General features: G+C 51.5%; 1 protein-coding gene across 3 annotated transcripts in view; it reads right to left on the bottom strand.

The window, feature by feature from the left end:
- The window catches only part of LOC129135418 (meteorin-like protein), an 80241-nt gene that overhangs the window by 3621 nt on the left and 48877 nt on the right, over positions 1-27743 (bottom strand). For all 3 annotated transcript variants that reach the window (XM_054657201.2, XM_063816749.1, XM_054657203.2), the window contains one exon: positions 6388-6773. In XM_054657201.2, the coding sequence (XP_054513176.1) occupies positions 6388-6697 (310 nt within the window). In that variant the 5' untranslated portion in view covers positions 6698-6773. The remainder of the gene's footprint in view (positions 1-6387; positions 6774-27743) is intronic.

The raw sequence follows: 27743 nt of genomic DNA, 5'->3' as shown, positions 1-27743 counted from the left end.
ACAAGGCCAGCACTTTCCGCCAGGCAGGGGTGAGGGCACCTCCCAGCCGGGCTCAGTGCCTGACTCACCGGCCCACCCACCTCCTCCTGCATTTGCTTCCATTAAGGTATCAGGAAAAAGAAACTGCACAGCCTGCTGAGCGCCTCGAGGCCTGGTCCAGCCTGGCACTGGGGGCGCCTCGAGGCCCGGTCCAGCCTGACACTGGGGGCGCCTCGAGGCCGGTCCAGCCTGGCACTGGGGGCGCCTCGAGGCCGGTCCAGCCTGGCACTGCTGAGCACCTTGAGGCCGGTCCAGCCTGGCACTGGGGGGGCACCTCTGCCATCCCAGCAACCCTCCAGAATGGGAGCTTCTGGCCAAATCCCCTTCCTGCTGATTTGTACAGACTCACACTGCAGCCCCCACCACGGGGGCCTCCTGACCCCCAAGCTGGAAGCTGCCCGGTGCGCTCTCCTATGGGGGCCCCGGGGTGTGGCCCACCCTTGACACTTAGTTCACCTATGTGGACCCCCATCCCACTCGCCGGCTGGGGGTCTGCAGACCATGCTGGGCCTGATGCAGGCACGTGCTGGACAGAGGCCAGCAGCACAGACCACCACTCACGTCTGGAAGCAACAAGGAGGGAGCACTGGGGGATCTCAAATTTCAGGCAGCACTTTTATCCTCCACAGGTGAGACTGCACGCCGGCCAGCACCTGCCCAGTACCACAGGGCTAGAGGTCCCAGCCCAGGGCACCTCATGTGAGTGGAGGTGGCCTCGGCTGAGAGAGAGCTGGTCAACGACAGAAGCATGGTGACCCCAGTCCACCCGAGGGTCCCCTCACTGAGCAGCACCCTCCGGCTGGGCAGCCATGGCAGCTGGGGCTGGGCCAGGCGGTCCTGCAAAGGCAGGAGGCAGGAGGTGCCGGAAGTCCATCCTCACAGTCAGCAGCACAGTCGGGGGTGTGTGTGGGGCGGGGGGTGTGTGTGTGGGGCGGGGAGTGTGTGTGTGGGGCGGGGGGTGTGTTGTGGGGCAGGGGGTGTGTGTGGGGGGGTGTGTGTGTATGGTTCCCACCCTGGGACGGGGGGGTGTGTGCGGCTCCTACCCTGGGGGGGTGGGGGGGTGTGTAGCTCCCACCCTGGGGCGGGGGGTGGGGTGTGTGTGTGGCTCCCACCCTGGGGCGGGGGGGGGTGTGTGTGGCTCCCACCCTGGGGCAGGGGGTGGGGGGTGTGTGTGGCTCCCACCCTGGGGCGGGGGGTGGGGGGGGTGTGTGGCTCCCACCCTGGGGCGGGGGGTGGGGGGTGTGTGTAGCTCCCACCCTGGGGCTGGGGGTGGGGGGTGTGTGTGGCTCCCACCCTGGGGCGGGGGGTGGGGGGTGTGTGTGGCTGTCACCCTGGGGCAGGGGGTGGGGTGTGTGTGTGGTTCCCACCCTGGGGCAGGGGGTGGGGTGTGTGTGTGGCTGTCACCCTGGGGCAGGGGGTGGGGGGTGTGTGTGGTTCCCACCCTGGGGCGGGGGGTGGGGTGTGTGTGTGGCTGTCACCCTGGGGCGGGGGGTGGGGGGTGTGTGTGATTCCCACCCTGGGGCGGGGGGTGGGGTGGGTGTGTGGCTCTCACCCTGGGGCAGGGGAGCCCACAGGCCCAGCCACATGCGTCCCACCCCGGGGCCTGGGCGTGTGAGCGTATCCAAGCCCTAGCACATCGCCCTCTGTGAGTCACGGCCCCACGACCTCAGCGGACGGCCGAGGGGGAGGATGGAGATGCTGCCCTCACGTGCCCTGGGTACCCCGCCCTGGCTCACCCGGCTGACGACAGGGGCGTGGGGCCGGGGACAGTCAGTGCCTGCAGCCTCGCCTGCTAGAAGCCTCTGGAGACGACCCATCGACAGCTGAGCTCGTAAGGAGCACCCTGGAGACCTCCCTGTTCTGATTCTGAGCTTTACAAAGCAGAAGTCACCTTCACGGAGAATGCAGGGTGGACGCCGGGAGACAATGTGGAGACAATTATTAACAGGAGCCAGGTTCATAAAGGCTGCGGAACGCGCTGCTCATGGACACATTGCACCTCGTCTCCAGGGCGGTGGGGAGGGTCGGCAAAGGGTTGGAATCCTGGTCCATCCTCCTCGGAGGGGGAGGGCTGGGGTGTGGACATCTCAGGCAGGTCACTCAGGAGCTAGCATGAACAGGGTGGGAGGGACCCGCAGGGTGGGGTTGGGGAAGCTGCTGCGGGGACTTAGATTGCACGGCAGGTGTTAAGTAGAGAGGCAGGACCGGCTGGTTCCAAGGAGAGGCTGAGAATGACAGACACCGACCGGTCCGGCAGGACTGCCCAGGTAAGGACAGCCAGAGGGACTCACACAGTTCCGACAGGAAACCTCTGTGGCCACGATTACTGGGTCTCCCACACAGGTGGTGACGGGGGAGCGGGGGGACACGCTGCTTTTAGAGGAGCCAGTGATGGGGACAAGGTGCTTTCAGAGGAGCCAAGAACAGGGAGCAGTTGGTAGGGGTGGAGGGTGGGCTCCAGTGGGCTCGAGGACCCAAGGCTGAGCTCCCAAGGCTCCCCACAAGGCCACCATCATCACTGTTGCGCTGCGGCCGCACTCTAGGCTGCAGTCCGTTGCTGGGGTGCCCCGGGGGTGTTGGCCCCACAGCCCCTGCCCTTCCCCCTGCCTCCCTCTCTTTCTCCCTCCCTCTTCCTGGTGAGGAAGCTGGCGGGGGCCACACCCTTCCTCTCCACAAGCCCAGAGATGGTTAAAATGAAAATTACAGTGGCTGGAGAGAAGGCACCAAGCAGGAAGCCAAAGATGGATGAGAGATGGGACGCCTTGGAAAAATCAGCCCCTCTCCTCTACTTCCAGGAAATAATGAGAATTATCTTCTACACTTTTCCACCCATCCCTCCCACCCATCAAGGACTTCTCCAAACTCTGAGGCTCCTGGAGGGGGCTCATCGGCATGGGCTCTGCGCCCGCCGAGCTGGTCATTCACCTACGGGCTCAGCCAGGGGCAGGATTTTAAAGGGGGGAGGCGTTGAGGCCCCTGAGACGCTGCAGGACTCTGGCGTCCTGGAGAGCCAGGGACGGCACCACGTGCTCATGATCAGCATCAAGGCAGCATCCCCTCCCCTCCCACTGCCTGTGTCCACGATGCTGCTGCCCGGCCCTGGGCACCTGCTCACTGGGGCCTGCACTGGGGGGCCTTACACAGAGCCTGCACCCCAAACCCCAAGCACAGATGTGGCCAAGCCAGGAGCACCTGACACACAGCCCTGGGAGAAGCTGAAGAACAGACTGGAATCCTGGGACCTGCCTGGACTGTCTCGGGTCTGTGTACCCCAGAACCAGACAGCCCCCACCCACATTCCCCAAGCCACTGAACGGTGCCCGTTTCCCGGATTCCCTGGCCTGCAAACGGCAGCCCCACACAGCCTCAGCCAGGTCTGCTGGGCACAGGTCTGGGCACGGCCGGAAGCTGCACCTGACCACTCTCTGCCACCCCCATCCTGCGGGGTTTCCTCAGCATCCAAGGAAGGCGTCCGTGTCGCCTGCGGAGGCGGCTGGTGCAGGGCTGAGAGGTCCTGCCCGTAGTCAGCCAAATCCCAAGGTCCTGGGGCCGGGTCCCCTCCCGCCTGGCCCCCAGTGTGTACCCCTGGAGGAGCAGCCTGCCCCCGTGTTCCAGCCAACTCTTGGTCATCGGTGTGTCTCAGTTTACTCAAGGAAGCCGATTTTGCGGCATGAACGCACCACAATCACACCGACGAGACCCACCGGAGCGGGGGATTTCCTCCTGGCTGGGCAGGGGACGGGGCTCACACACCCTCTCCTGTCCGGGGTTCCAGCCCACGGAGCCTCTGTCCTCCTGAGTCAGCACAAACTGGAACTTCTGACGCACAGACGAGCTCGTCCACCTCCCATGGGTCGCGCTGCCAGGCCAAAGGCTCAGGCTCACCTCAGGCTCGGCGGGGCTGGCGCTGCCCGGCTCAGCCTCCATCGGCTCTCGCAGCTACAGCAAGTGCAGGAACGGGAGGCAAGGGAAACCGCGGGGCTGGCCGGGGAGTGCTGGGGAGCCGGCCTGGCCCAGGGGACGGCATCACTGCTGCCAGATGGCCGGCACCAACATTTCACATTATGTACCCATTCCTGCAGCATTAAAGGCTTAGGGGCCCCCGTCCCCTGATGAAAGGCGAATACCCTGGGGAGAGGAGAGGCATCAGCCTCCTCGGATCCCTCCTGCCCCTCCACCCCATCAGGATAGGAGAGGCCTCTCGTGAGGGCCCTGGAGGTGCTCAGCCCAGGGAGGGGCCTGCACCTGTGCCCGTTCCCGTGAGATGCCAGGCGTGGGTCCCAGCTCCGGGGGCCCCCGGTGAACCTCAGAGTCTGGGCCCCTGTCAGTTCCGAGGATCCCTGCATGTCTGCTTCCTCGGATAAGCAACCCACCACCCACAGGGCACTGGAAATCACCTCAGGCTCCGTTTAAGCAGATGCCACAGGGTCACCAAGTGTAAACAAGGAAACCCAAGCACCAGCCTCACAGGACACAGCAAAGTTCTGGGACCCCAAGCCAGCCTGACGTGTACTGGGGCCACAGTCCTGCGCAGGTGACTGGGCCACAGGCCCAGGAGGCACACGGAGGGTGAGCGAGGACCCACCGCCGAATGCCTGCTCTGGTCCCTTGGGGCTCAAGTCACTCCTCACAAGAGGCCGCTGCCTCCCTGCAACCCCACAGGACCCCAAGGCAGCTCAGCCCCTACCCTCCCATGCCTCTCCCAAACCCACCCACCACCCCAGCCTACACAGGGCCTGTAGGCCTCGGACCCCACCCCCAGAGGCAGGAGAGACAAAGTCTCTGTTCCCAAAGGGGAGGGCACAGGCTCCGTAAGGGTCGCCCCAGCTGACAACCAGAACCATTGAATTTCCCCTGGAAATGTAGAAATCGGGCCTGTGCCAGTGTGGACGTCCAGGTGTGCGTGGCAGGGACGGACTACACCACAGCCTCTCTAAGAATCTCACCCAGAAGCAGAACAAAGCTCAGGCCACAGAGCATGTGACCCGCAGCCCAACGTCTTCAAGACCAATCACCACTTAAATCAGCAGAAAGAATGTTTGCAAGTTCCTAACATCTGGCCTGGCACCTTCTACCTCCGGTTAGAAAGACTGAACTTGGAGCTTGGATTTCTCCAGGTTTCGCCTCATTGTGAGTTTTTCTCCAGGGCCCCCAGAGCAAGGCTGGTACCCCCTCCCCCAGGTCTCCCACCCACCATAACTGTTGGTGACCGAGATAAAGGCCGCCGTGGTTAAAGTTTTATCCAGCGTGCAACCAACCACAGCACAGCTGAGTTTACATCAGCGTCCAGCCCTGCGGGTGCTGAGGCCCAGGGGCAGTCTGAGCTCATGGGCCAGCTGGGACTCGGGGCAGTCAGGACTCCAGGCAGACGGTCCTACACTCACTCTGTAAATGACCAGTCTACCTGGGAGAGATTTCAGAGAGAGATGAAAAGTAATCTAGGCCAAGAACATAGAACACAAAAATGTGGACTCCCATTCAGGATAGAAGTCTGTACACCCGAGGCCGAGGCCACATAGACCATGGAGGTCACACCGGCCCACAGGTGCCTCCCAGGACCTCATGCCTCCTGGTGTCTACCCACAGAATTTTCTAGAGACCAACACAGCCCTCCACGAAGGACCTCTCCCCCAAGCACAGGCGTCCAGAGACGCCATGTGACACCTCCACTCCCTGCCGGCCACACAGGGAAGCTGTTTCTTGTACCCACAAGACCCCTCTGGGACAGGGGTGGTCCCATGTTCTGGGCATCACAGCTCAGCACCGCTCCAGGCTGAGTCAGCCTCAGCTCCCACCCAAAAATGGACGTTTCAGGGTCTTTAGCCAACACCACAGACACCCAGCCAATTCCCAGGGCAGTTTGAATGGCAAAAGCACCCGTTTCAAAGGCGCTACACGATCCACAAGCACGGGGGCGCGTCCGACCCAGCACTGGCCCGGCTGCCACAGGGGGATGCTCACCATGCTCCCCAGACACACCTCCAGGGAGAGAGGCCCCGCTTGGCCAAGGCCATGCCACCCGAAACACTAACCCAGATGGGCCAGTCTTTTCAAAGGTGGTTTTAGTTGGAAAGGCTGCATTTCCAAGATGGTTTAGTTTGGACATCCCACACCCCCCTACACCATGTCACACCCCCTAGGAGGGCCCCTCTGCGGGCGCCAGTGTCCCCCAACCCCAGCCACCTGTGGGGCTCTTCAGGCAAAACCGTCATGTCCGAAGCACAGACACAGAAGGGTTTTCACCAAGGCTGAGCAGACGAGGGGGCAGGAAGAAATCAGAGACACCTGCCAGATCACCAGCCCCGTGATGACGAGGCCCGCCGCCCCCGCCCCAGGCAGGACACTCACCAGACAGCTCGTGCAGGTCCGACGCCCTGGGCCTCCTAATCAGCTCGTACTGGAAGCCTGTGGTCCTCCGGCTGATATCCTGCTGCGGCGTGGCCTCCACGAACAGGCCGCCCTGCTCCAGGCCAAAACACTGCACCCGGCCGGGCCTGCCGTCCCCGTCCGGTACCAGCAGTCTCAGTTCTCCAGTTTTTTCCAAATAAATATTGGCCCCCGAGGAGTCCGTGAAGGGCCTGATGCACACGGTCAGCTGCCGGGCAGGCGAGAAGGTGTTGGGCCGCAGGTTAACGATGAGAGCACCTGTTGGGTACATCCACTCCACGGCACCCGCCGCACAGCGCAGATACACCTGCTCCACCTCCTTCCTGTGTGCCTCGTGCGTCAGCCCGCTGCAGAGGAGAGACACTGTCAGCCAGGCCCGGAGCTCCCGTCACACACCCCGCCCGCACCCACAGAGAGTCAGTAAGGACGATACGCGCTCCAAATGATGGCGGCTCCTGGACCCACCCGCTGCCGGCCACAGGTGCCACACGGACCCCTGCCCGTGAGGCAGGCCGGCGCCATCTCCGCCCTTCGGCACAGGGGCCCCACCCAGTTCCTTCCAGTGCACCTGCACCAAGAGCCATGGTGGGGCGGGGCCGAGCTCCCGGGAGTGCAGGTGGTGCTGGCCCCCAGGCCCTCCAGACGCCCTCCGACACTCAAGAGTCTGCGCCTCTGCTGCCGTAGCGTCAAACACCAATCTCTGCGATGTCCCTGAATCAGGGTGGCTGGAGGTGCTGGGGCAGTGGGATGGAGCCCCAAGGAAGGGATGGATTCCTCCAGAATATCACGGAGTATCATAGGAATGCCAGCAGGCCCTGTGTACCAACCCTGGTTCCAGATGACCACGAGGGCTGGGACGCTAGAGGTAAAGCGAAGGTGGGGCCCCACCACGTGTGAAGGAGGAGCCCTTGGATGCAAGCTGCCCAGAGAGCAGCTTTTAAATTAATCCAGAGTGTTGGCAGTTTGGGGGGAAGGAGGTTGTAGATGAGTTTTGTCTTTTGAAGCAGATTTTAAATTAATCAGAAGTGTTGGCAGTTTGGGGGGAAGGAGGTTGTAGATGAGTTTTGTCGTTTAGAGCAGATTTTAAATTAATCAGAAGTGTTGGCAGTTTGGGGGGAAGGAGGTTGTAGATGAGTTTTGTCTTTTAGCACCTCATTAAGCATAGATGTTTGTACATTTCTCAAAGTAATGACTTGACCGTTTTCTGCAAGCCTGAAGACCCTGCACTGCCGACGGTATTTGTAAATATAAGCTATCATTACAGCAAGACTCACCACAAAAGCGAGGCGAACTTCCTCCACAGGGTGAGTAGTGTGTGAGTAGCAAGCTAAGTTCACTCTCATACATGCTAAACAGAAAAAAATGAAGTGTGCTACACTCTTGGAGAGGCAGGTCCTGAGTAGAAACAGTTATATTTTCAAGAAACTGAAACATCAAAACCCTCACGCTTCTCCTTCTCAACACTTTAACGTAAATGCCAGCTCGTGGCTAACAGCCACGTCATAACCGAGTGGGCCTGGAACTAACCCGGTGACTTCAACTAAGTGTTTTATTACGCAGATCTCAGACAGGTTCACGCACATTCTTAGGATTTTTATGTGAAATAAGCAATGCTGTTTCCAGAGCCCTGGCCTGAGCGAGTCACCAGAAACCCTTTCTGCAGCAGAGAAAATGCATCACATATGGTTTGCATTTACCGCTGGTGACTCACACTCTGGGCCCCCAAACCTCACTCTTCATAGGCTGCAGGCCACATCAGAGGGTGGTCCCCCTCACTCCACCTGAGCAATATCTGAGTGACTTCAGGTACTCAGGACACAACAAAGGAGAAATGTCCCATGCACAAGGTGCACCCATGCCTGGGTAAAGCAGCCTGGCACAGAGGGAAGCACACAGGCTCAGGGCTCTGCTATTCATTCTTTGTGTGACTCTGGGCAAGCCATGAATGGAGCTACAGTCACCCCATTTGTAATGGGATTTAATTGTGCTTGCCCTGCCTCTTTTTGAGGGCTGTAGAGAAAAGATGTCAAAGTATTTTGTAATCTGGCTGGGCGTGGTGGCTCATGCCTGTAATCCCAGCATTTTGGTAGGCTGACTCGAGAGGACTGCTTGAGCCCAAGAGTTTGAGATCAGCCTGGGCAATATTGTGAGATTCCATCTCTACAAAAATAAAATAAAATAGCCAGTCATGGTGTCACACACCTGTAGTCCCAGCTACATGGGAGGCTGAGGCGGGAGGATCACTTGAGCTTGGGAGATCGAGGCTGCAGTGAGCTATGATTGTACCACTGCACTCCAGGCTGGGTGACAGAGAGAGACCCTGTCTCAGAAAAAAAAAAAAAGTACTTTGTAATCTGTAAGGTTTATTTCAACACACACAAAAAAAGTGTATATGCTCCACGATGCCTGTGAATATACACAAACACCACATCATATACCAAGCCTGGCTGTGTCTTCTCACAAATGCGCTGCTAGGCACCACCCCCAGTTCTAGAACGTGTGAATATACACACACACCCCATCATATACCTAGCCTGGCTGTGTCTTCTCACAAATGCGCTGCTAGGCACCACCCCCAGTTCTAGAACCTGTGAATATGCACACACACCACATCATACACCAAGCCGGGCTGTGTCTTCTCACAAACGCGCTGCTAGGCACCACCCCCAGTTCTAGAACCTGTGAATATACACACACACCACATCATATACCAAGCCTGGCTGTGTCTTCTCACAAATGCGCTGCTAGGCACCACCCCCAGTTCTAGAACCTGTGAATATACACACACACCACATCATATACCAAGCCTGGCTATGTCTTCTCACAAATCCGCTGCTAGGCACCACCCCTACTTCTAGAACCTGTGAATATACACACACACCACATCATACACCAAGCCTGGCTGTGTCTTCTCACAAATGCGCTGCTAGGCACCACCCCCAGTTCTAGAACCTCTGAATATACACACACACCACATCATACACCAAGCCTGGCTGTGTCTTCTCACAAATGCGCTGCTAGGCACCACCCCCAGTTCTAGAACCTGTGAATATACACACACACCACATCATACACCAAGCCTGGCTGTGTCTTCTCACAAATGCGCTGCTAGGCACCACCCCCAGTTCTAGAACCTGTGAATATACACACACACCAAATCATACACCAAGCCTGGCTGTGTCTTCTCACAAATGCGCTGCTAGGCACCACCCCCAGTTCTAGAACCTGTTAATATACACACACCACATCATACACCAAGCCTGGCTGTGTCTTCTCACAAATGCGCTGCTAGGCACCACCCCCAGTTCTAGAACCTGTGAATATACACACACACCACATCATACACCAAGCCTGGCTGTGTCTTCTCACAAATGCGCTGCTGGGCACCACCCCAAGTTCTACAACCTGTGAATATACACACACACCACATCATACACCAAGCCTGGCTGTGTCTTCTCACAAATGCGCTGCTGGGCACCACCCCAAGTTCTAGAACCTGTGAATATACACACACACCACATCATACACCAAGCCTGGCTGTGTCTTCTCACAAATGCGCTGCTGGGCACCACCCCCAGTTCTAGAACCTGTGAATATACACACACACCACATCATACACCAAGCCTGGCTGTGTCTTCCAACAATTGTGCTGCTAGGCACCACCCCCAGTTCTAGAACCTGTGAATATACACACACACCACATCATACACCAAGCCTGGCTGTGTCTTCTCACAAATGTGCTGCTAGGCACCACCCCCAGTTCTAGAACCTGTGAATATACACACACACCACATCATACACCAAGCCTGGCTGTGTCTTCTCACAAATGTGCTGCTAGGCACCACCCCCAGTTCTAGAACCTGTGAATATACACACACACCACATCATACACCAAGCCTGGCTGTGTCTTCTCACAAACGCGCTGCTAGGTGCCACCCCCAGTTCTAGAACCTGTGAATATACACACACACCACATCATACACCAAGCCTGGCTGTGTCTTCTCACAAATGCGCTGCTGGGCACCACCCCCAGTTCTAGAACCTGTGAATATACACACACACCACATCATACACCAAGCCTGGCTGTGTCTTCTCACAAATGCGCTCCTAGGCACCACCCCCAGTTCTAGAACCTGTGAATATACACACACACCACATCATATACCAAGCCTGGCTGTGTCTTCTCACAAATGCGCTGCTAGGCACCACCCCCAGTTCTAGAACCTGTGAATATACACACACACCACATCATATACCAAGCCTGGCTGTGTCTTCTCACAAACGCGCTGCTAGGCACCACCCCCAGTTCTAGAACCTGTGAATATACACACACACCACATCATACACCAAGCCTGGCTGTGTCTTCTCACAAATGCGCTGCCAGGCACCACCCCCAGTTCTAGAACCTGTGAATATACACACACACAACATCATACACCAAGCCTGGCTGTGTCTTCTCACAAATGCGCGCCTAGGCACCACCCCCAGTTCTAGAACCTGTGAATATACACACACACCACATCATACACCAAGCCTGGCTGTGTCTTCTCACAAATGCGCTGCTAGGCACCACCCCCAGTTCTAGAACCTGTGAATATACACACACACCACATCATACACCAAGCCTGGCTGTGTCTTCTCACAAATGCGCTGCCAGGCACCACCCCCAGTTCTAGAACCTGTGAATATACACACACACAACATCATACACCAAGCCTGGCTGTGTCTTCTCACAAATGCGCGCCTAGGCACCACCCCCAGTTCTAGAACCTGTGAATATACACACACACCACATCATACACCAAGCCTGGCTGTGTCTTCTCACAAATGCGCTGCTAGGCACCACCCCCAGTTCTAGAACCTGTGAATATACACACACACCACATCATACACCAAGCCTGGCTGTGTCTTCTCACAAATGCGCTGCCAGGCACCACCCCCAGTTCTAGAACCTGTGAATATACACACACACAACATCATACACCAAGCCTGGCTGTGTCTTCTCACAAATGCGCGCCTAGGCACCACCCCCAGTTCTAGAACCTGTGAATATACACACACACCACATCATACACCAAGCCTGGCTGTGTCTTCTCACAAATGCGCTGCTAGGCACCACCCCCAGTTCTAGAACCTGTGAATATACACACACACCACATCATACACCAAGCCTGGCTGTGTCTTCTCACAAATGCGCTGCTAGGCACCACCCCCAGTTCTAGAACCTGTGAATATACACACACACCACATCACACACCAAGCCTGGCTGTGTCTTCTCACAAATGCGCTGCTGGGCACCACCCCAAGTTCTAGAACCTGTGAATATACACACACACCACATCATACACCAAGCCTGGCTGTGTCTTCTCACAAATGCGCTGCTGGGCACCACCCCAAGTTCTAGAACCTGTGAATATACACACACACCACATCATACACCAAGCCTGGCTGTGTCTTCTCACAAATGCGCTGCTAGGCACCACCCCCAGTTCTAGAACCTGTGAATATACACACACACCACATCATACACCAAGCCTGGCTGTGTCTTCCAACAATTGTGCTGCTAGGCACCACCCCCAGTTCTAGAACCTGTGAATATACACACACACCACATCATACACCAAGCCTGGCTGTGTCTTCTCACAAATGTGCTGCTAGGCACCACCCCCAGTTCTAGAACCTGTGAATATACACACACACCACATCATACACCAAGCCTGGCTGTGTCTTCTTACAAATGCGCTGCTAGGCACCACCCCCAGTTCTAGAACCTGTGAATATACACACACACCACATCATATACCAAGCCTGGCTGTGTCTTCTCACAAACGCGCTGCTAGGTGCCACCCCCAGTTCTAGAACCTGTGAATATACACACACACCACATCATACACCAAGCCTGGCTGTGTCTTCTCACAAATGCGCTCCTAGGCGCCACCCCCAGTTCTAGAACCTGTGAATATACACACACACCACATCATATACCAAGCCTGGCTGTGTCTTCTCACAAATGCGCTGCTAGGCACCACCCCCAGTTCTAGAACCTGTGAATATACACACACACCACATCATATACCAAGCCTGGCTGTGTCTTCTCACAAACGCGCTGCTAGGCACCACCCCCAGTTCTAGAACCTGTGAATATACACACACACCACGTCATATACCAAGCCTGGCTGTGTCTTCTCACAAATGCGCGCTAGGCAATACCCCCAGTTCTAGAACCTGTGAATATACACACACACCACATCATATACCAAGCCTGGCTGTGTCTTCTCACAAATGCGCTGCTAGGCACCACCCCCAGTTCTAGAACCTGTGAATATACACACACACCACATCATACACCAAGCCTGGCGGTGTCTTCGCACAAACGCGCTGCTAGGCACCACCCCCAGTTCTAGAACCTGTGAATATACACACACACCACATCATACACCAAGCCTGGCTGTGTCTTCTCACAAACACGCTGCTAGGCACCACCCACAGTTCTAGAACCTGTGAATATACAAACGCAACACATCATATACCAAGCCTGGCTGTGTCTTCTCACAAACACGCTGCTAGGCACCACCCCCAGTTCTAGAACCTGTGAATATACACACACACCACATCATATACCAAGCCTCGCTGTGTCTTCTCACAAATGCGCTGCTAGGCACCACCCCCAGTTCTAGAACCTGTGAATATACACACACACCCCATCATATACCAAGCCTGGCTGTGTCTTCTCACAAATGCGCTGCTAGGCACCACCCCCAGTTCTAGAACCTGTGAATATACACACACACCACATCATATACCAAGCCTGGCTGTGTCTTCTCACAAATGCGCTGCTGGGCACCACCCCCAGTTCTAGAACCTGTGAATATACACACACACCACATCATATACCAAGCCTGGCTGTGTCTTCTCACAAATGCGCTGCTGGGCACCTCCCCCAGTTCTACAACCTGTGAATATACACACACACCACATCATATACCAAGCCTGGCTGTGTCTTCTCACAAATGCGCTGCTGGGCACCACCCCCAGTTCTAGAACCTGTGAATATACACACACACCACATCATACACCAAGCCTGGCTGTGTCTTCTCACAAATGCGCTGCTAGGCATCACCCCCAGTTCTAGAAGCTGTGAATATACACACACACCACATCATACACCAAGCCTGGCTGTGTCTTCTCACAAATGCGCTGCTAGGCACCACCCCCAGTTCTAGAACCTGTGAATATACACCCACACCACATCATACACCAAGCCTGGCTGTGTCTTCTCACAAACGCACTGCTAGGCACCACCCCCAGTTCTAGAACCTGTGAATATACACACACACCACATCATACACCAAGCCTGGCTGTGTCTTCTCACAAATGCGCTCCTAGGCGCCACCCCCAGTTCTAGAACCTGTGAATATACACACACACCACATCATATACCAAGCCTGGCTGTGTCTTCTCACAAATGCGCTGCCAGGCACCACCCCCAGTTCTAGAACCTGTGAATATACACACACACCACATCATACACCAAGCCTGGCTGTGTCTTCTCACAAATGCGCTGCTAGGCACCACCCCCAGTTCTAGAATCACACCAGCCAGTTCACCCTCCAGATATTTCACCCTCAACTTCCTAAAAGTTCTTTACCTAATCTACTGACAGGCTCATCCGCGACCTAATTTTAAAGATTTCCTAGGAGCTGCCATGGGAATCCTGGACCTCAGCCTGGACAAAGAACAGCTGCAGTTCATTCTCATGTGTGGACACGGAAGCCCTGCCTGCCTTTGCTGGCCAGCTGGGCTGAGTGCGCCTGGGAAATTAAGGCTGCAGGGTTGGTCCCAGGCAGTCTTGCTGAAGCTTGCCACATCCCCCAGCCTCCTGGATTTGCCAGGATCCAAGAGCATGGACTTTAGGAATTCCTGGTGGAGGAGTGAACAAAATGCGACAGGGTATCCTAAGCCCCGATCTACAGGAAGAAAACTGGAAATAAGACTGAGGACTTAGTTTAAGATGTTCCTACTCAGCCTCTAGCTTTCGTGCTACAGTTCCGGGAACAGACTCCTCTCTCCTGAAAACCACTTCCCTCTGCAGCATTAAATTTCACCAAGATGTCTTGCTTGTGGGAAAGACTTCCAAGGATGCCTGGAGAGAGGAGGATGGAAATGTCCCGCTCTCTAAACAGATAGACGGATGCAGCCAGACAGAAAATATTTTATCTTGCTGAGGTTTCTAATGTATTTGAAAGAGGCCTGGGTCTAGAAGTCTACCCAGAGGGCTCTGCGTTGTGCAGGCAAAGATAAGAACCTTCCCTGTGGGAGTTCCGGAGCCAGTTTTCATAAACACCCACCGGTGACTGTGTTCAGAGTGAGTTCACACCATCCTGACCTGCTCTGAGTTAGACCTTACATGGTCTTCCTCCTCTAGGAAGCCTCTGCAGCCCAGGAACCTCCCCTTATCTGAAATGAACAGCATTTGAAGCTTCACCAGTCAGACCAGACAGCTTAGCCCTCGTGTTGTGCCATGTGGGTTGTTCTCTGAGAGGCAAGAGAGCATAGTGGTTACTAGGAAGGGAAGGACTTTGGGACTAGACTGCCTCGGCTGGAGTCCTCTTTCTGCTTCATAGCCACGTGATCCTAGGCATGTTACCTGTGCCTCAGTTTTCACTCTATCAATATGTAATAACTGAATCTGTCTTTGTGGTGAGGATTCAGTGAGTTAACATATTTGAAGTGCTTAAAAACGAGGCTTGTGTCCATAGATTAATGAGTAAATACACACATGGTGATATGGACATACAGTGGAGAATTAGTCATAAAAAGGAAGGCAGAGCTGATCCATGGCACCATGTGACTGAACCTCAAAAGCATTAGGTTAAGTGGAAGAAGCCAGACACAGGTCACCTATTGTGTAATTCCATTTATAGGAAATATACAGAATATGTAAATCCGTGGAGAAAGAAAGCCGATTTCCAGGGGCTAAGGGGAGGGGAGAATGGGAAGTGGCTGCTTCATGGGTACAAGGTTTCATTTTGAGGTGATGAAAATGTTTTGGAACTACACAGAGATAGTGTTGGCACAACATGGTGAATGTACTGAATGCCACTGATTGTTCACTTTAAAATGGTCAAACTTATGTGAATTTCACCTCAATTAAAAAAAAAAAGGACCAGATGTGGTTGCTCACACCCATAATCCCAACACTTTGGAAAAAGGTGAAGGATTTTTTTTCTTTTTTTCTTTTTTTTTTTTATATACTTAAGTTCTAGGGTACATGTGCATAATGTGCAGGTTGGATACATAGATATGCGTGTGCCATGTTGGTTTGCTGCACCCATCAACTTGTCATTTACATTAGGTATTTCTCCTAATGCTATCCCTCCCCCAGCCCCCCACCCACTGACAGGCCCCAGTGTGTGATGTTCTCTGCCCCATGTCCGAGCGTTCTCATTGTTCAGTTCCCACCTGTGAGTAAGAACATGCAGTGTTTGGTTTTCTGTCTTTGTGATAGTTTGCTCAGAATGATGGTTTCCAGCTTCATCCATGTCCCTGCAAAGGACATGAACTCATCCTTTTTAATGGCTGCATAGTATCCCATGGTGTATATGTGCCACATTTTCTTAATCCAGTCTGTCATTGATGGACATTTGGGTTGGTTCAAAGTCTTTGCTATTGTGAATAGTGCCACAATAAACATACATGTGCATGTGTCTTTATAGTAGCACGATTTATAATCCTTTGGGTATATACCCAGTAATGGGATTGCTGGGTCAAATGGTATTTCTAGTTCTAGATCCTTGAGGAATCACCACACTGTCTTCCACAATGGTTGAACTAGTTTACAGTCCCACCAACAGTGTAAAAGCGTTCCTATTTCTCCACATCCTCTCCAGCATCTGTTGTTTCCTGACTTTTTTTTTTTCTTTTGAGACAGAGTCTTGCTCTGTCGCCCAGGCTGGAGTGCAGTGGCGTGATCTCGGCTCACTGCAAGCTCCGCCTCCCGGGTTCACGCCATTCTCCTGCCTCAGCCTCCGGAGTAGCTGGGACTACAGGCACCCACCACCAAGCCTGGCTAATTTTGTTTCCTGACTTTAATGATTGCCATTCTAATTGGCGTGAGGTGGTATTTCATTGTGGTTTTGATTTACATTTCTCTGATGGACGAGTGATGATGAGCATTTTTTCATGTGTCTGTTGGCTGCATAAATGTCTTCTTTTGAGAAGTGTCTGTTCGTATCCTTTGCCCACTTTTTGATGGGGTTGTTTGGTTTTTTCTTGTAAATTTGTTTGAGTTTTTTGTAGATTCTGATTATTAGCCCTTTGTCAGATGAGTAGATTGCAAAAATTTTCTCCCATTCTGTAGGTTGCCTATTGACTCTGCTGATAGTTTCTTTTGCTGTGCAGAAGCTCTTTAGCTGAATTAGATCGCATTTGTCTGTTTTGGCTTTTGTTGCCATTGCTTTTGGTGTTTTAGTCATGAAGTCCTTGCCCATGCCTATGTCCTGAATTGTACTGCCTAGGTTTTCTTCTAGGGTTTTTATGGTCTTAGGTCTAACATTTAAGTCTTTAATCCATCTTGAATTAATTTTTGTATGAGGTGAAAGGAAGGGATCCAATTTCAGCTTCCTACATATGGCTAGCCAGTTTTCCCAGCACCATTTATTAAATAGGGAATCCTTTCCCTATTTCTTGTTTTTGTCAGGTTTGTCAAGGATCCAATGGTTGTAGATGTGTGGTGTTATTTCTGAGGTCTCTGTTCTGTTCTGTTGGTCTATATCTCTGTTTTGGTACCACTACCATGCTGTTTTGGTTACTGTAGCCTTGTAGTATAGTTTGAAGTAAGGTAGCATTATGCCTCCAGCTTTGTTCTTTTGGCTTAGGATTGTCTTGGCAATGCGGGCTCTTTTTTGGTTCCATGTGAACTTTAAAGTAGTTTTTTCCAATTCTGTGAAGAAAGTCATTGGTAGTTTGATGGGGATGACATTGAATCTATAAATTACCTTTTCATGATATTGATTCTTCCTATCCGTGAGCATGGAATGTTCTTCCATTTGTTTGTGTCCTCTTTTATTTCGATGAGCAGTGGTTTGTCGTTCTCCTTGAAGAGGTCCTTCACATCCCTTGTAAGTTGGATTCCTAGATATTTTATTCTCTTTGTAGCAATTGTGAATGGGAGTTCACTCATGATTTGGCTCTCTGTTTGTCTGTTATTGGTGTATAGGAATGCTTGTGTTTTTGCACATTGATTTTGTATCCTGACTGTTTGCTGAAGTTGCTTATCAGCTTAAGGAGATTTTGGGCTGAGACAATGGGGTTTTCTAAATATACAGTCATGTCATCTGCAAACAGGAACAATTTGACTTCCTCTTTTCCTAATTGAATACCCTTTATTTCTTTCTCTTGCCTGATTGCTCTGGCCAGAACTTCCAACACTATATTGAATAGGAGTGGTGAGAGAGGGCATCCTTGTCCTGTGCTGGTTTTCCAAGAGAATGCTTCCAGTTTTTGCCCATTCAGTATGACATTGGCTGTGGGTTTGTCATAAATAGCTCTTATTATTTTGAGATACATTCCATCAATACCTAGTTTATTGAGAGTTTTTAGCATGAAGGGCTGTTGAATTTTGTAGAAGGCCTTTTCTGCATCTATTGAGATAATCATGTGGTTTTTGTCATTGGTTCTGTTTATGTGATGGATTACGTTTATTGATTTGCATATGTTGAACCAGCTTTGCATCCTAGGGAAGAAGCTGACTTGATCATGGTGGATAAGCTTTTTGATGTGCTGCTGGATTCAGTTTGCCAATATTTTATTGAGGATTTTCGCATCAATGTTCATCAGGGATATTCATCTAAAATTTTCTTTTTTTGTTGTGTCTCTGCCAGGCTTTGGTATCAGGATGATGCTGGCCTCATAAAATGAGTTAGGGAGGATTCCTTCTTTTTCTATTGATTGGAATAGTTTCAGAAGGAATGGTACCAGCTCCTCTTTGTACCTCTGGTGGAATTCGGCTGTGAATCCATCTGGTCCTGTACTTTTTTTGGTTGGTAGGCTATTAATTATTGCCTCAATTTCAGAGCCTGTTATTGGTCTATACAGAGATTCAACTTCTCCCTGGTTTAGTCTTGGGAAGGTGTATGTGTCCAGGAATTTATCCATTTCTTCTAGATTTTCTAGTTTATTTGCGTAGAGGTGTTTATAGTATTCTCTGATGGTAGTTTGTATTTCTATGGGATCCATGGTGATATCCCCTGTATCATTTTCTATTGTGTCTATTTGATTCTTCTCTCTTTTCTTCTTTATTAGTCTTGCTAGCAGTCTATCCATTTTGTTGGTCTTTTCAAAAAACCAGCTCCTGGATTCATTGATTTTTTGAAGGGTTTTTCATGTCTCCATCTCTTTCAGTTCTGCTCTGATCTTAGTTATTTCTTGCCTTCTGTTAACCTTTGAATTTGTCTGCTCTTGCTTCTCTAGTTCTTTTAATTGTGATGTTAAGGTGTCAATTTTAGATCTTTCCTGCTTTCTCTTGTGGCAGAGTAGAAGGAAGTCCTGGGTTCCTGAAGGCATCATGGAGCCACCACGTCAGCCCTGTGCTGCCGACCTCCTTTCTCCTGTTGTGTGGAGAATACGAACCCTGGTGCTTGAGCTCGCGGTCGGGTTTCTCTTGGCCACAGCTGGAAGTAATCTTAACTGGATGAGCTCCTCAAAGTCTCACTATGTTGCTCAGGCTGGTCTTGAACTCCTGGCCTCAAGCGATCCTCCCACCTTAGCCTCCCAAAGTGTTGGGATTATAGGCATGAGCCACTGCACCTGGCCGACCTGGGACACATTTAAAGCAGTGTGTAAAGAGAAATTTATAGCACTAAATGCCCACAAGAGACCTCTGCCTGAAAACGTGGGTTTCAGCCTAAGAGTTGTAATATGTGTGCCCATTCACAGGTGCTGCATCAGAGTCCCAGGTGGGAAGAAGGCAAGCATACACAAAAATGGTAAAAGGCAGAAAGGAGCCCAGTCTCGTTCTTTCTAAGAAGTTTTCCTAAGAATCTCCACCCAGCGACTTGCTCTCACATCTTCTTGGCCAGCACTGGACCACACGACTCCTTCTAGATGCACAGGAGTCCTAGGATTCTATGAGAAAGAAGGGGAGGGTGGGCAAAGTGCAGCCGGCTGTGCAGCATCTGCTGGAGACACCTAACCCTTGGTGGAGGGGTTGTGGTGCTGGGAGAAGGCTTTCTGGACGGTGTGACAGCAGAGATAAACTTAAAGGCCAAGTAGGAGTTACCCTGGTGAAGCAGAGCAGGGTTACAAGCATTCCAACAACATGAAGCAGCAGGAGTGTTTTAATTAAAAGAAGGCAGTAGCTGTAACCAACTGTAAACAAATAAAGGCTTAAACACAATGGAAGTTTATTTCTCACTAAGGGAACATCCAAATCCATGATATTTTAAGTCAGGGACCCAGGTTCCTCCCATCTATGGTTCTGCCATCACTAATCTGGGTCTTCCACAATTGCCGTGCTCCTTGGAAGTGGGAAGAGCAGGCGGAGGACACGTGGGAGGTTTTAGGGAGAAGCCTGGAGGCAGCATGCGTCACTCCCATGCAGAGTCCATTGGCCAATGCTGGCTCCGATGGCCACATCTCACTGCAGGGGCAGCTGGGAAATACAGTCTGGCTGTCTACCCAGGAGGAAGAGCAGCCAGTTTCTGCTGCTGATGATCAGGGGGTGGAGAAAATGTTCAGTCAGGCAGGGAGTGGGAATAGACAAGACCACAAGCAGCTTGGTGCCTCTGAAAGGGAGAGGGGTGGAGGGGAGACTAGAGAGGTGGGTAGGAATACTGGATTCCACTGACCACGTGCTGGATGTCATGCTTAGCCCTCCTGCTCTGTGCCGGGTTAGGCACCTGGTGTTTTATGTACATAATCTCAATTCTGTGAGGGCATCCGACCTGTGGGAAAAGAGCTGTTTGTTTCAAATGCTACTCCTGCTTCCTAACAAGTGTTTAGAGCTTAATCGTGTTCAAAATACATATACAATGTTTAAGACTTACAAGAATTTGGCAGGGAAAATATTACCATCTTTCCCTTTTATGATTGGAGAAAAATGAGGCTTTGAAGGGTTTAAGAACTTGCCCAAGGTCGGCCAGGTGCAGTGGCTCATGTCTATAATCCCAACACTTTGGGAGGCTAAGGTGGGAGGATCGCTTGAGGCCAGGAGTTCAAGACCAGCCTGAGCAACATAGTGAGACTTTGTCTCTATAAAAAATAAACAAATAAATAAAAAGAACTTGTCCAAGGTCAGACAGGCAGCCTCTTAATAAGCGCACATATCCTCTATATTATACTACCTCTCGTGGAGGATCTCCTGTGTTCTACAAATAGTCTGGACTTGAGCCAGAATGTGTTATAATCCTGGGATCACGGCCAGTGGGCTTAGAAGAAGCCATCTCTTTCTCATGCCAAGATGAGGCTCCCCCAGATTTGCTCAGACTTACCTATAGTCAGCAGCATCGGGGGTCAGGAAAGACTTCATGAAGCCATAAATGCTTCCTTCTCGGGGCAGCACCTGGCTCTCCCAGGTGAGAGAGGACTCCATTTTCACAGGCAGGTGTGGGAGCTTCAGCACCCATCTCTGGGCCCAGAATGACCCACTGGAGACCTTACAGCTCTCCTGTCACCCCCAGTTCCTGCCCCGTCTGCAGCCTTGGAGGAGAATGGAGCTGAAGGGCCTGCCCTCTGTAGGGTGAGAAAGGGAGGCTAAAGCCTGGTGCCCACTGCCCTGGCCGCTCTGCATTGCAGGAGCTGCGCCCTTCCTTTCCTGGCACAGGGTCCACAGCCCCGAAACCCTGCTGTGTGGGAGCTGGGCACAGGGCAGCAGGACTAATCCCTGGAACAGCTCGGGGAGGATTATCCAGCCACTGTCAGCAGCGGTGCAGCCGGCTCATTCCCAGATAGGGGAGGCCAGAGCCAGGGGCCTGCCACAAGTTGGAAGAGGCTGGGGAAGGGGAGGCCAGCAGAGGTGTCCTGGCTGTGGGTGGCTCTGAGGGGGCTCTCAAGGGTGGGGCTAAATCTCAGGGGCAGGATTATGTAAATCAAACCAATTCTAGCCACAGATTTAAAGCTTGGAGAAAAAAAAAAAAAACCCAGGCTGGTGGAAAGAATTTAAATTATAAAAACTTAGAAGTATGAAATGTGAAATCATCCCGCAGGTGCTTATTTAACAACGAAATCATCCCGACACAACGAGCCATATGTGAAAAGTCCTCCTCCCCCGACACATCCCCCAACAGGCACTCCTCACACCTCTACCACCCAAGTGCTGGCATCCTCCCTGTCCTGCTTCACCTGAGACACCCCTTGTCTCATTAGACATGCAACTATGGGAGGGGTGACAGGAAGACAAGACACGATTTCCTCAGGCCCAGTTTGGTGTGGGGAGAAAGCCTCCTGATCCTGAAAGCAAGAATTTGACCAGAGCAGAAGTAATCAGTATGCAGATTGACTCTGTGGTATGTTAATGTTTATGCATAGATTATGAGGACCAGGTGAAAAGTGGGCCAGGGGAGCCAGATGTGTGTGTGAGTCATGGGTGGCTGAGATGAGGACAGGAGGGAAACTGGTTCGGAGGCTGCTGGCGATGGGGTGGGGGTGCCAGGAGGAAGGGAGGCAGTGGTTTGAATGTGTGCATGAAAAAGCGGAGGACAGCGGGGTCTGGGTGAATTCGGGCAACCATTTGGACCGTGGAGAAAACTGCCTGCGTGCGGCTGAGGACCTGAACTGTTAATTTGTTTTTTAGCTAATGCAAAGATAAATATAAAAACTGATACTCCATCCAGTTACCAGAAAACATTTAGGTATGTGTGAGACAACTTGGGTATGTGAACCTACCTTTTCAATGTAAATTCAGTGAAACCTAAGTACAGATCCCATATTTCCAATAAAAAGGTAACATCCAAACTCAGATGTCCTATGAGTATAAAATACACAAAGATCTTCTGGACTTAGTATGAAAAGGGATTTTTTTTTGGTCAGGTACCTCACTAGTTATTTTTAAAATAGGATTGCATGTTGAAATGATAATCTTTTGGATATATTGGGTTAAGTAAATGTATTATTAAAGTTAATTTCACTTAAAAATGTTTAATGTAGCTACTAGAAATTTTAAAATTAAGCATGTTGCTCACCTTATGTTTCTATTGGACAGCTCTCTCTAGACACAAAGGCTGCCAAGAGGGACCTCACTCTAGCTTCAGGGAGAAGAGAGGAATTAGCAAGGCCAAGCAGAGGCTCCTGAGGGCAGGGCCAAGGGTGGCTTGGTGGGGTGGGGATGGGATGCACAGAAATAACTCCAACCCTTAAGAAGGTGTTTCCTAGAGAAGGCTGTGACCTGTCAGTTTGTATACTGAGGCTTAGGAGCCTCTTGGATGCCCCCAGATCTGCACCCCTGAATTGCCCTGTGCCCCTGCCATCTTTGTTCCTGTGCTGGCATAGTGGTCTCACCTCCAGCAGTATCACCACCACTGGGCACAAGCTTCTCCAGCACAGCAACTGTGTCTTATTTCTCCTTGTACTCCCAGTGTTCACACCATGCTGCACTCACAGAAGACTCTTCGGTGATATTTTGTGGACAGAGAGAATGCCTGTGAGAGTGGGCTGAAGTTGGGCTCCAGAGACCTTAAGGAGGGGAGACCAGGTCCTGAGTAAAGTTGAAGGGGAGGGGCTGAGGCCTGCTAGCAAGCAGTCTCATCCCCTGGGGGAGTTCCAGGGACCCCTCAGAAGTGCAAGGGAACAGTGTTAGTGTTAGTCCAGTAACACAGCCCAGACCCTGCCTTCCACGTGGGTTTGACAGGAGCCTCCTAACTGCTCTTCTGCTTCCATTTTTGCCCCTTCAGTCTATTCTCAACAGGGAAGCCAGAGGCATCCTTAACCATGTCAGATCATGTGGCTCCTCAGCTCAAAGCCTCATCTCAGAGGAAAGCTCTGGTCCCTTAAAAATGGCCCAGGTGGTGACAGACAGACTCTATGGTGAGCAGACTGTTGCTAGATATCTGGGCTCGGAGGACTCGCCACTGCTCAAAGGCAGTGAGGATTTTCGCACTAGAAGCTGGAGGAGAGGGATCCTTATTAGGTAGGAGCAGAAAGCTTAGAAAAGTGGTCTCCTGCAGTTATGTGGAAAACACATCATGTAAGTGATAAATTGGGTATGCAGTTGAGGAGATTTCCAAGTAAAATGTTGAGGATGCTGCCTGGTTTCTTCTTACTGCTTATAATACAGTGTGAGAGAAGAGAGATAAATTGAGAAAGAGACTGGTTTTTAAACTGTTAAAATTGAATCAGGACTTGATGATTTTGAAAATTGTCAGTCTCCCCACATGGAAAAAGATGCTGAAATTAACAAATGGCTTCTGAGCATGTGGCATAGGGTGTAACTGTACAGTCTTTTGTGATTATGCATAAAGATCAAAGGATGGGAGTAGCAATGAGTCACACAGAGGTCTGTTGCAAGAGATTATAAGGGTGTACCATGCAGAACCTCTCCACCAAACCTTAGGGCCCCTGGGAAGCTTCAGTGAGTTACCCTGGGGGCCATCTTGGCAGGAGCTGAAGGTAGAAAGGTAGAGTTTATCTCTAAAAGATTCATGGGTATGGCTCTTGACAAATCGACTATAAGCCCCACTGAAACCCACAGAGGACAGGCAAAGGGTTTGGGAAAGCTGTTTCACCCACAGTGCTGGCCGATTGGTCTGTAGGGGACAGAGTGCAAACTGAAAGAAGACTGTCAGAGCCCCCAAACTCTACTGTCAAGAAGAAGGCTGATAAAACTACTTGGCTGCAAACACGTGGATCTTTCATGAGAAAAGAAGGATGACCCAGAGGCAGAAGCCCAGAAGGCAGAGCCAAGAGACATGGAATATTCCCACATCTTAAAACCTATTTAGGGAACACCAGCATTTGTCCAGCTGGATTTCAGAATCACCATTCCTTCATCCCTCCCCTGCTACCTCTTTCTGAACAGCAATGTCTCAAGCTTTACCCACCATTGTGTGTTGCATATGTAGGGGGCAGATAGCTTGTATCTTTAGTTTTCCAGATCAGAGGAACATTCAAAGAAATCTGTTCTACACCTAAACCCGATTTAGATGAGATTCGGGACTGTGAGCATGAAGGGATCTCAAGAGGGGTGAATGTGTTTTGCATGCACAAGGGACATGAGTCTTGGGGACAGAGGACAGGCTGTGGTGGCAGATACTAAGGTGACCCCCACAACCCCCACCTCTGCCATTCACACCCTTGAATAATCCCCTTCTCTGGTTGTAAGCAGAACCTGTGGCTTGCTTATGAAGGAGGCGGTATATATGTGATTCATGTACTGACCATATTGTATAAGATCACTGGCTGGACGCAGTGGCTCGTGCCTGTAATCCCAACACTCTGGGAGGCTGAGGCGGGTGGATCACCTGAGGTCAGGAGTTTGAGACCAGGCTGGCCAACATGGCAAAACCCTGCCTCTACTAAAAATACAAAAATTAGCCAGGCATAGTGGTACACACCTGTAATCACAGCTACTCAAGAGGCTGAAGCAGGAGAATTGCTTGAACTCAGGAGGTGGAGGTGGCAGTGAGCCAAGATCGTGCCACTGCACTCCAGCCTCAGTGACAGAGTGAGACTCTGTCTCAAAAAATAAATAAATAAAATGTTAAGATCATAACCTGTCTTTCTGGGGACTCTCTCGACGCCTTTGAAGAAGCAGGCTGCCATGTTGCAAGCTGCCTCGTGGAGGGGATCAGCTGCGAGGAGCTAAGAGCCCCCTCCAGTCAATGCTCACCAGGAAGCTGAGGTCTTGTGTCCAGCACCCTGCATGGAACTGAATGCTGCCATGTGAGCTTGGAAGCAGAGCCATCCACACAGCTGAGCCCCAGATGAGAACCCAGTGCTGGCTGACACCCTGATGGCACCTTACAGAGAACCAGTTAGGCTGTGCCAACTCCTGACCTGCAGAAGCTGGGGAACATTGGGTCGTATTTGCAGCTGCTGGATTTGTGGGAATTTGTCACACAGCAATTGGGAGTCACACAGCCTGTGATGCCCCAACAATCCACACCTCTTGCATCTCCCTGCCTTCACTTCCTAGCACACTGCCCTGACTCCCTCTGCTGTAGCCACGCTGGCCCTCTGCTGTTCTTCAAAGCCACCAGGCCTGCATCGGCTCCCAGCCTTTGCTCTCACTGCTTTCTCCTCCTAGAGAGCCCTTCCTGCATGTATATGTTTGACTCACTCCCTTGCCTCCTTCAGACTTGTACTTAAAAATCTCAGTAAGCATTTCCCTGGCTACCCTTTTAAAAATTGCAACCCACTTCCATCCCCATCCCCAACATGCCATATTTCCTTTCTTCTTCTTCCTTCTTCCTATTTTTTTTTTTTTTTTTTTTTTTTTGACACAGGTTCTCTCTCTGTCACCCAGCCTGGAGTGCAGTGACATGATCTCGGCTCACTGCAACCTCTGCCTCCCCAGATCAAGAGGTTCTTCTGTCTCAGCCTCCGAGGTAGCTGGGACTACAGGCACACACCACATTGTCTTTTTTTTTTTTTTTTTTTTTTTGTAGATACGGGCTTTCACCAGGTTACCCAGACTGGTCTTGAACTCCTGGACTCAAATGATCCACCTACCTCAGCCTCCCAGGCTTTCTTTCTCTCCAATGTGTTTGCCTGTTTTATTTACTGCTGTATCCCCAGGTCATAGGAGGTGCTCACTAAGTACCGGCAGAGAAAATGAGTGAGCCGTGGGGATTCATGGATGGAGGATGGTTATGCTGACGAGCAGGAAGAGACTGGGAGGCTGGAGGCCATTTTCTGGCTGGCGGACCTCCAGAGTCAGAACTTTAACACGCTCTTCCTTGACACGTCCTTTACGATAGAATATGTAGTCCTGCAGGAGGGGAATGGACTGTGAGTCTATTCCTATGTTCTATAAAACACCGATGACTATGGATATACATCTGGTTGCTTTAAGTGTGTGCAGTGACCTGCACAATGTCACACCTAGTAACTGGTCGGTAGTAACAGAAGTGCCTCTCCTTTCCTCCTCTTTATACATGAGGATGGCTGGATACAGAGCAGTCAAACTTGACCAAGGTCACTCTCGTCATTTCATTCCAGACCTAGGAGACAGAAAGGAGTTCTCCTGATGCTAGTCCCCAGCTGGAGAAAGTGGCTTGGTGCAAAAACATCCCCAGGGGCAGCCAGCCTTCTAGGGAATGGAAAGAGAGGCAAGAGCAGTGGGTTCAAAGCCAGCTCCATTGGGAAGTGCAGACAGCCTCAGGACAGACCTCCACCCTGGGGAGAAGCCACCATGGTCACCTGGCTGAATGTGGGTTGAATTTGGATCAGACAGGATGATGAGGGAGCTGCCACTTGCCGGACGCCAGATGCCCCTGGCTGACACACAGAAGGGCAGATGTGGTCCCGGCTCCCAGGGGAGCAGGGTTCTCTGGGTGTTGGCCAGGCAAAGAAGAGCCGGAGAACCAGAGTGGCCCCGCCAGGCCTTCCTCTGTCCAGCTCTCCTGTGCACTCCTCCTCTCCCTTCCTTCCCTCTTCTGCCTGACTTCCTCTTCTGGCACTGTCCTTCCTTGTTTCTGTTTCCCCTCTCTCCCTCTTGTCTTTACCTCCTTGGGTTTATTTTATTTTATTTTAAGCTCTAGGATACATGTGCAGAATGTGCAGGCTTGTTACATAGGTAAATGTGTGCCAAGGTGGTTTGCTGCACCTATCAACCCGTCACCTAGGTATTAAGCCCCACATGCATTAGCTATTTGTCCTGATGCTCTCCCTCCCCTCACCCCCACAACAGGCCCTGGTGTGTGTTGTTCCCCTCCCTGTATCCATGTGCTTTCATTGTTTAGCTCCCACTTATGAGTGAGAACATGCAGTGTTTGGTTTTCTGTTCCTGTGTTATTTTGCTGAGGACGATGGTTTCCAGTTCTATCCATGTCTCTGCAAAGGACATGATCTCATTCCTTTTTACGGTTGCATAGTATTCCATGCTGTATATGTACCACATTTTCTTTATCCAGTCTATCACTCATGGTCATTTGGATTGGTTCCATGTCTTTGCTATTGTGAATAGTGCTGCAATAAACATACGTGTGTATGTGTCTTTATAAAAGAATGATTTCTATTCCTTTGGATATATACCCAGTAATGGGATTCCTGGGTCAAATGGTATTTCTAGTTCTGGACCCTTGAGGAATTGTCACGCTGTCTTCCACCATGGTTGAACTAATTTACATTCCCACCAACAGTGTAAAAACATTCCTGTTTCTCCA

The sequence above is a fragment of the Pan troglodytes genome, chromosome 7, assembly GCF_028858775.2.
Source record: "Pan troglodytes isolate AG18354 chromosome 7, NHGRI_mPanTro3-v2.0_pri, whole genome shotgun sequence".
Taxonomy (NCBI): Eukaryota; Metazoa; Chordata; class Mammalia; order Primates; family Hominidae; genus Pan; species Pan troglodytes.
This window is presented reverse-complemented; position numbering and strand designations above follow the sequence as displayed.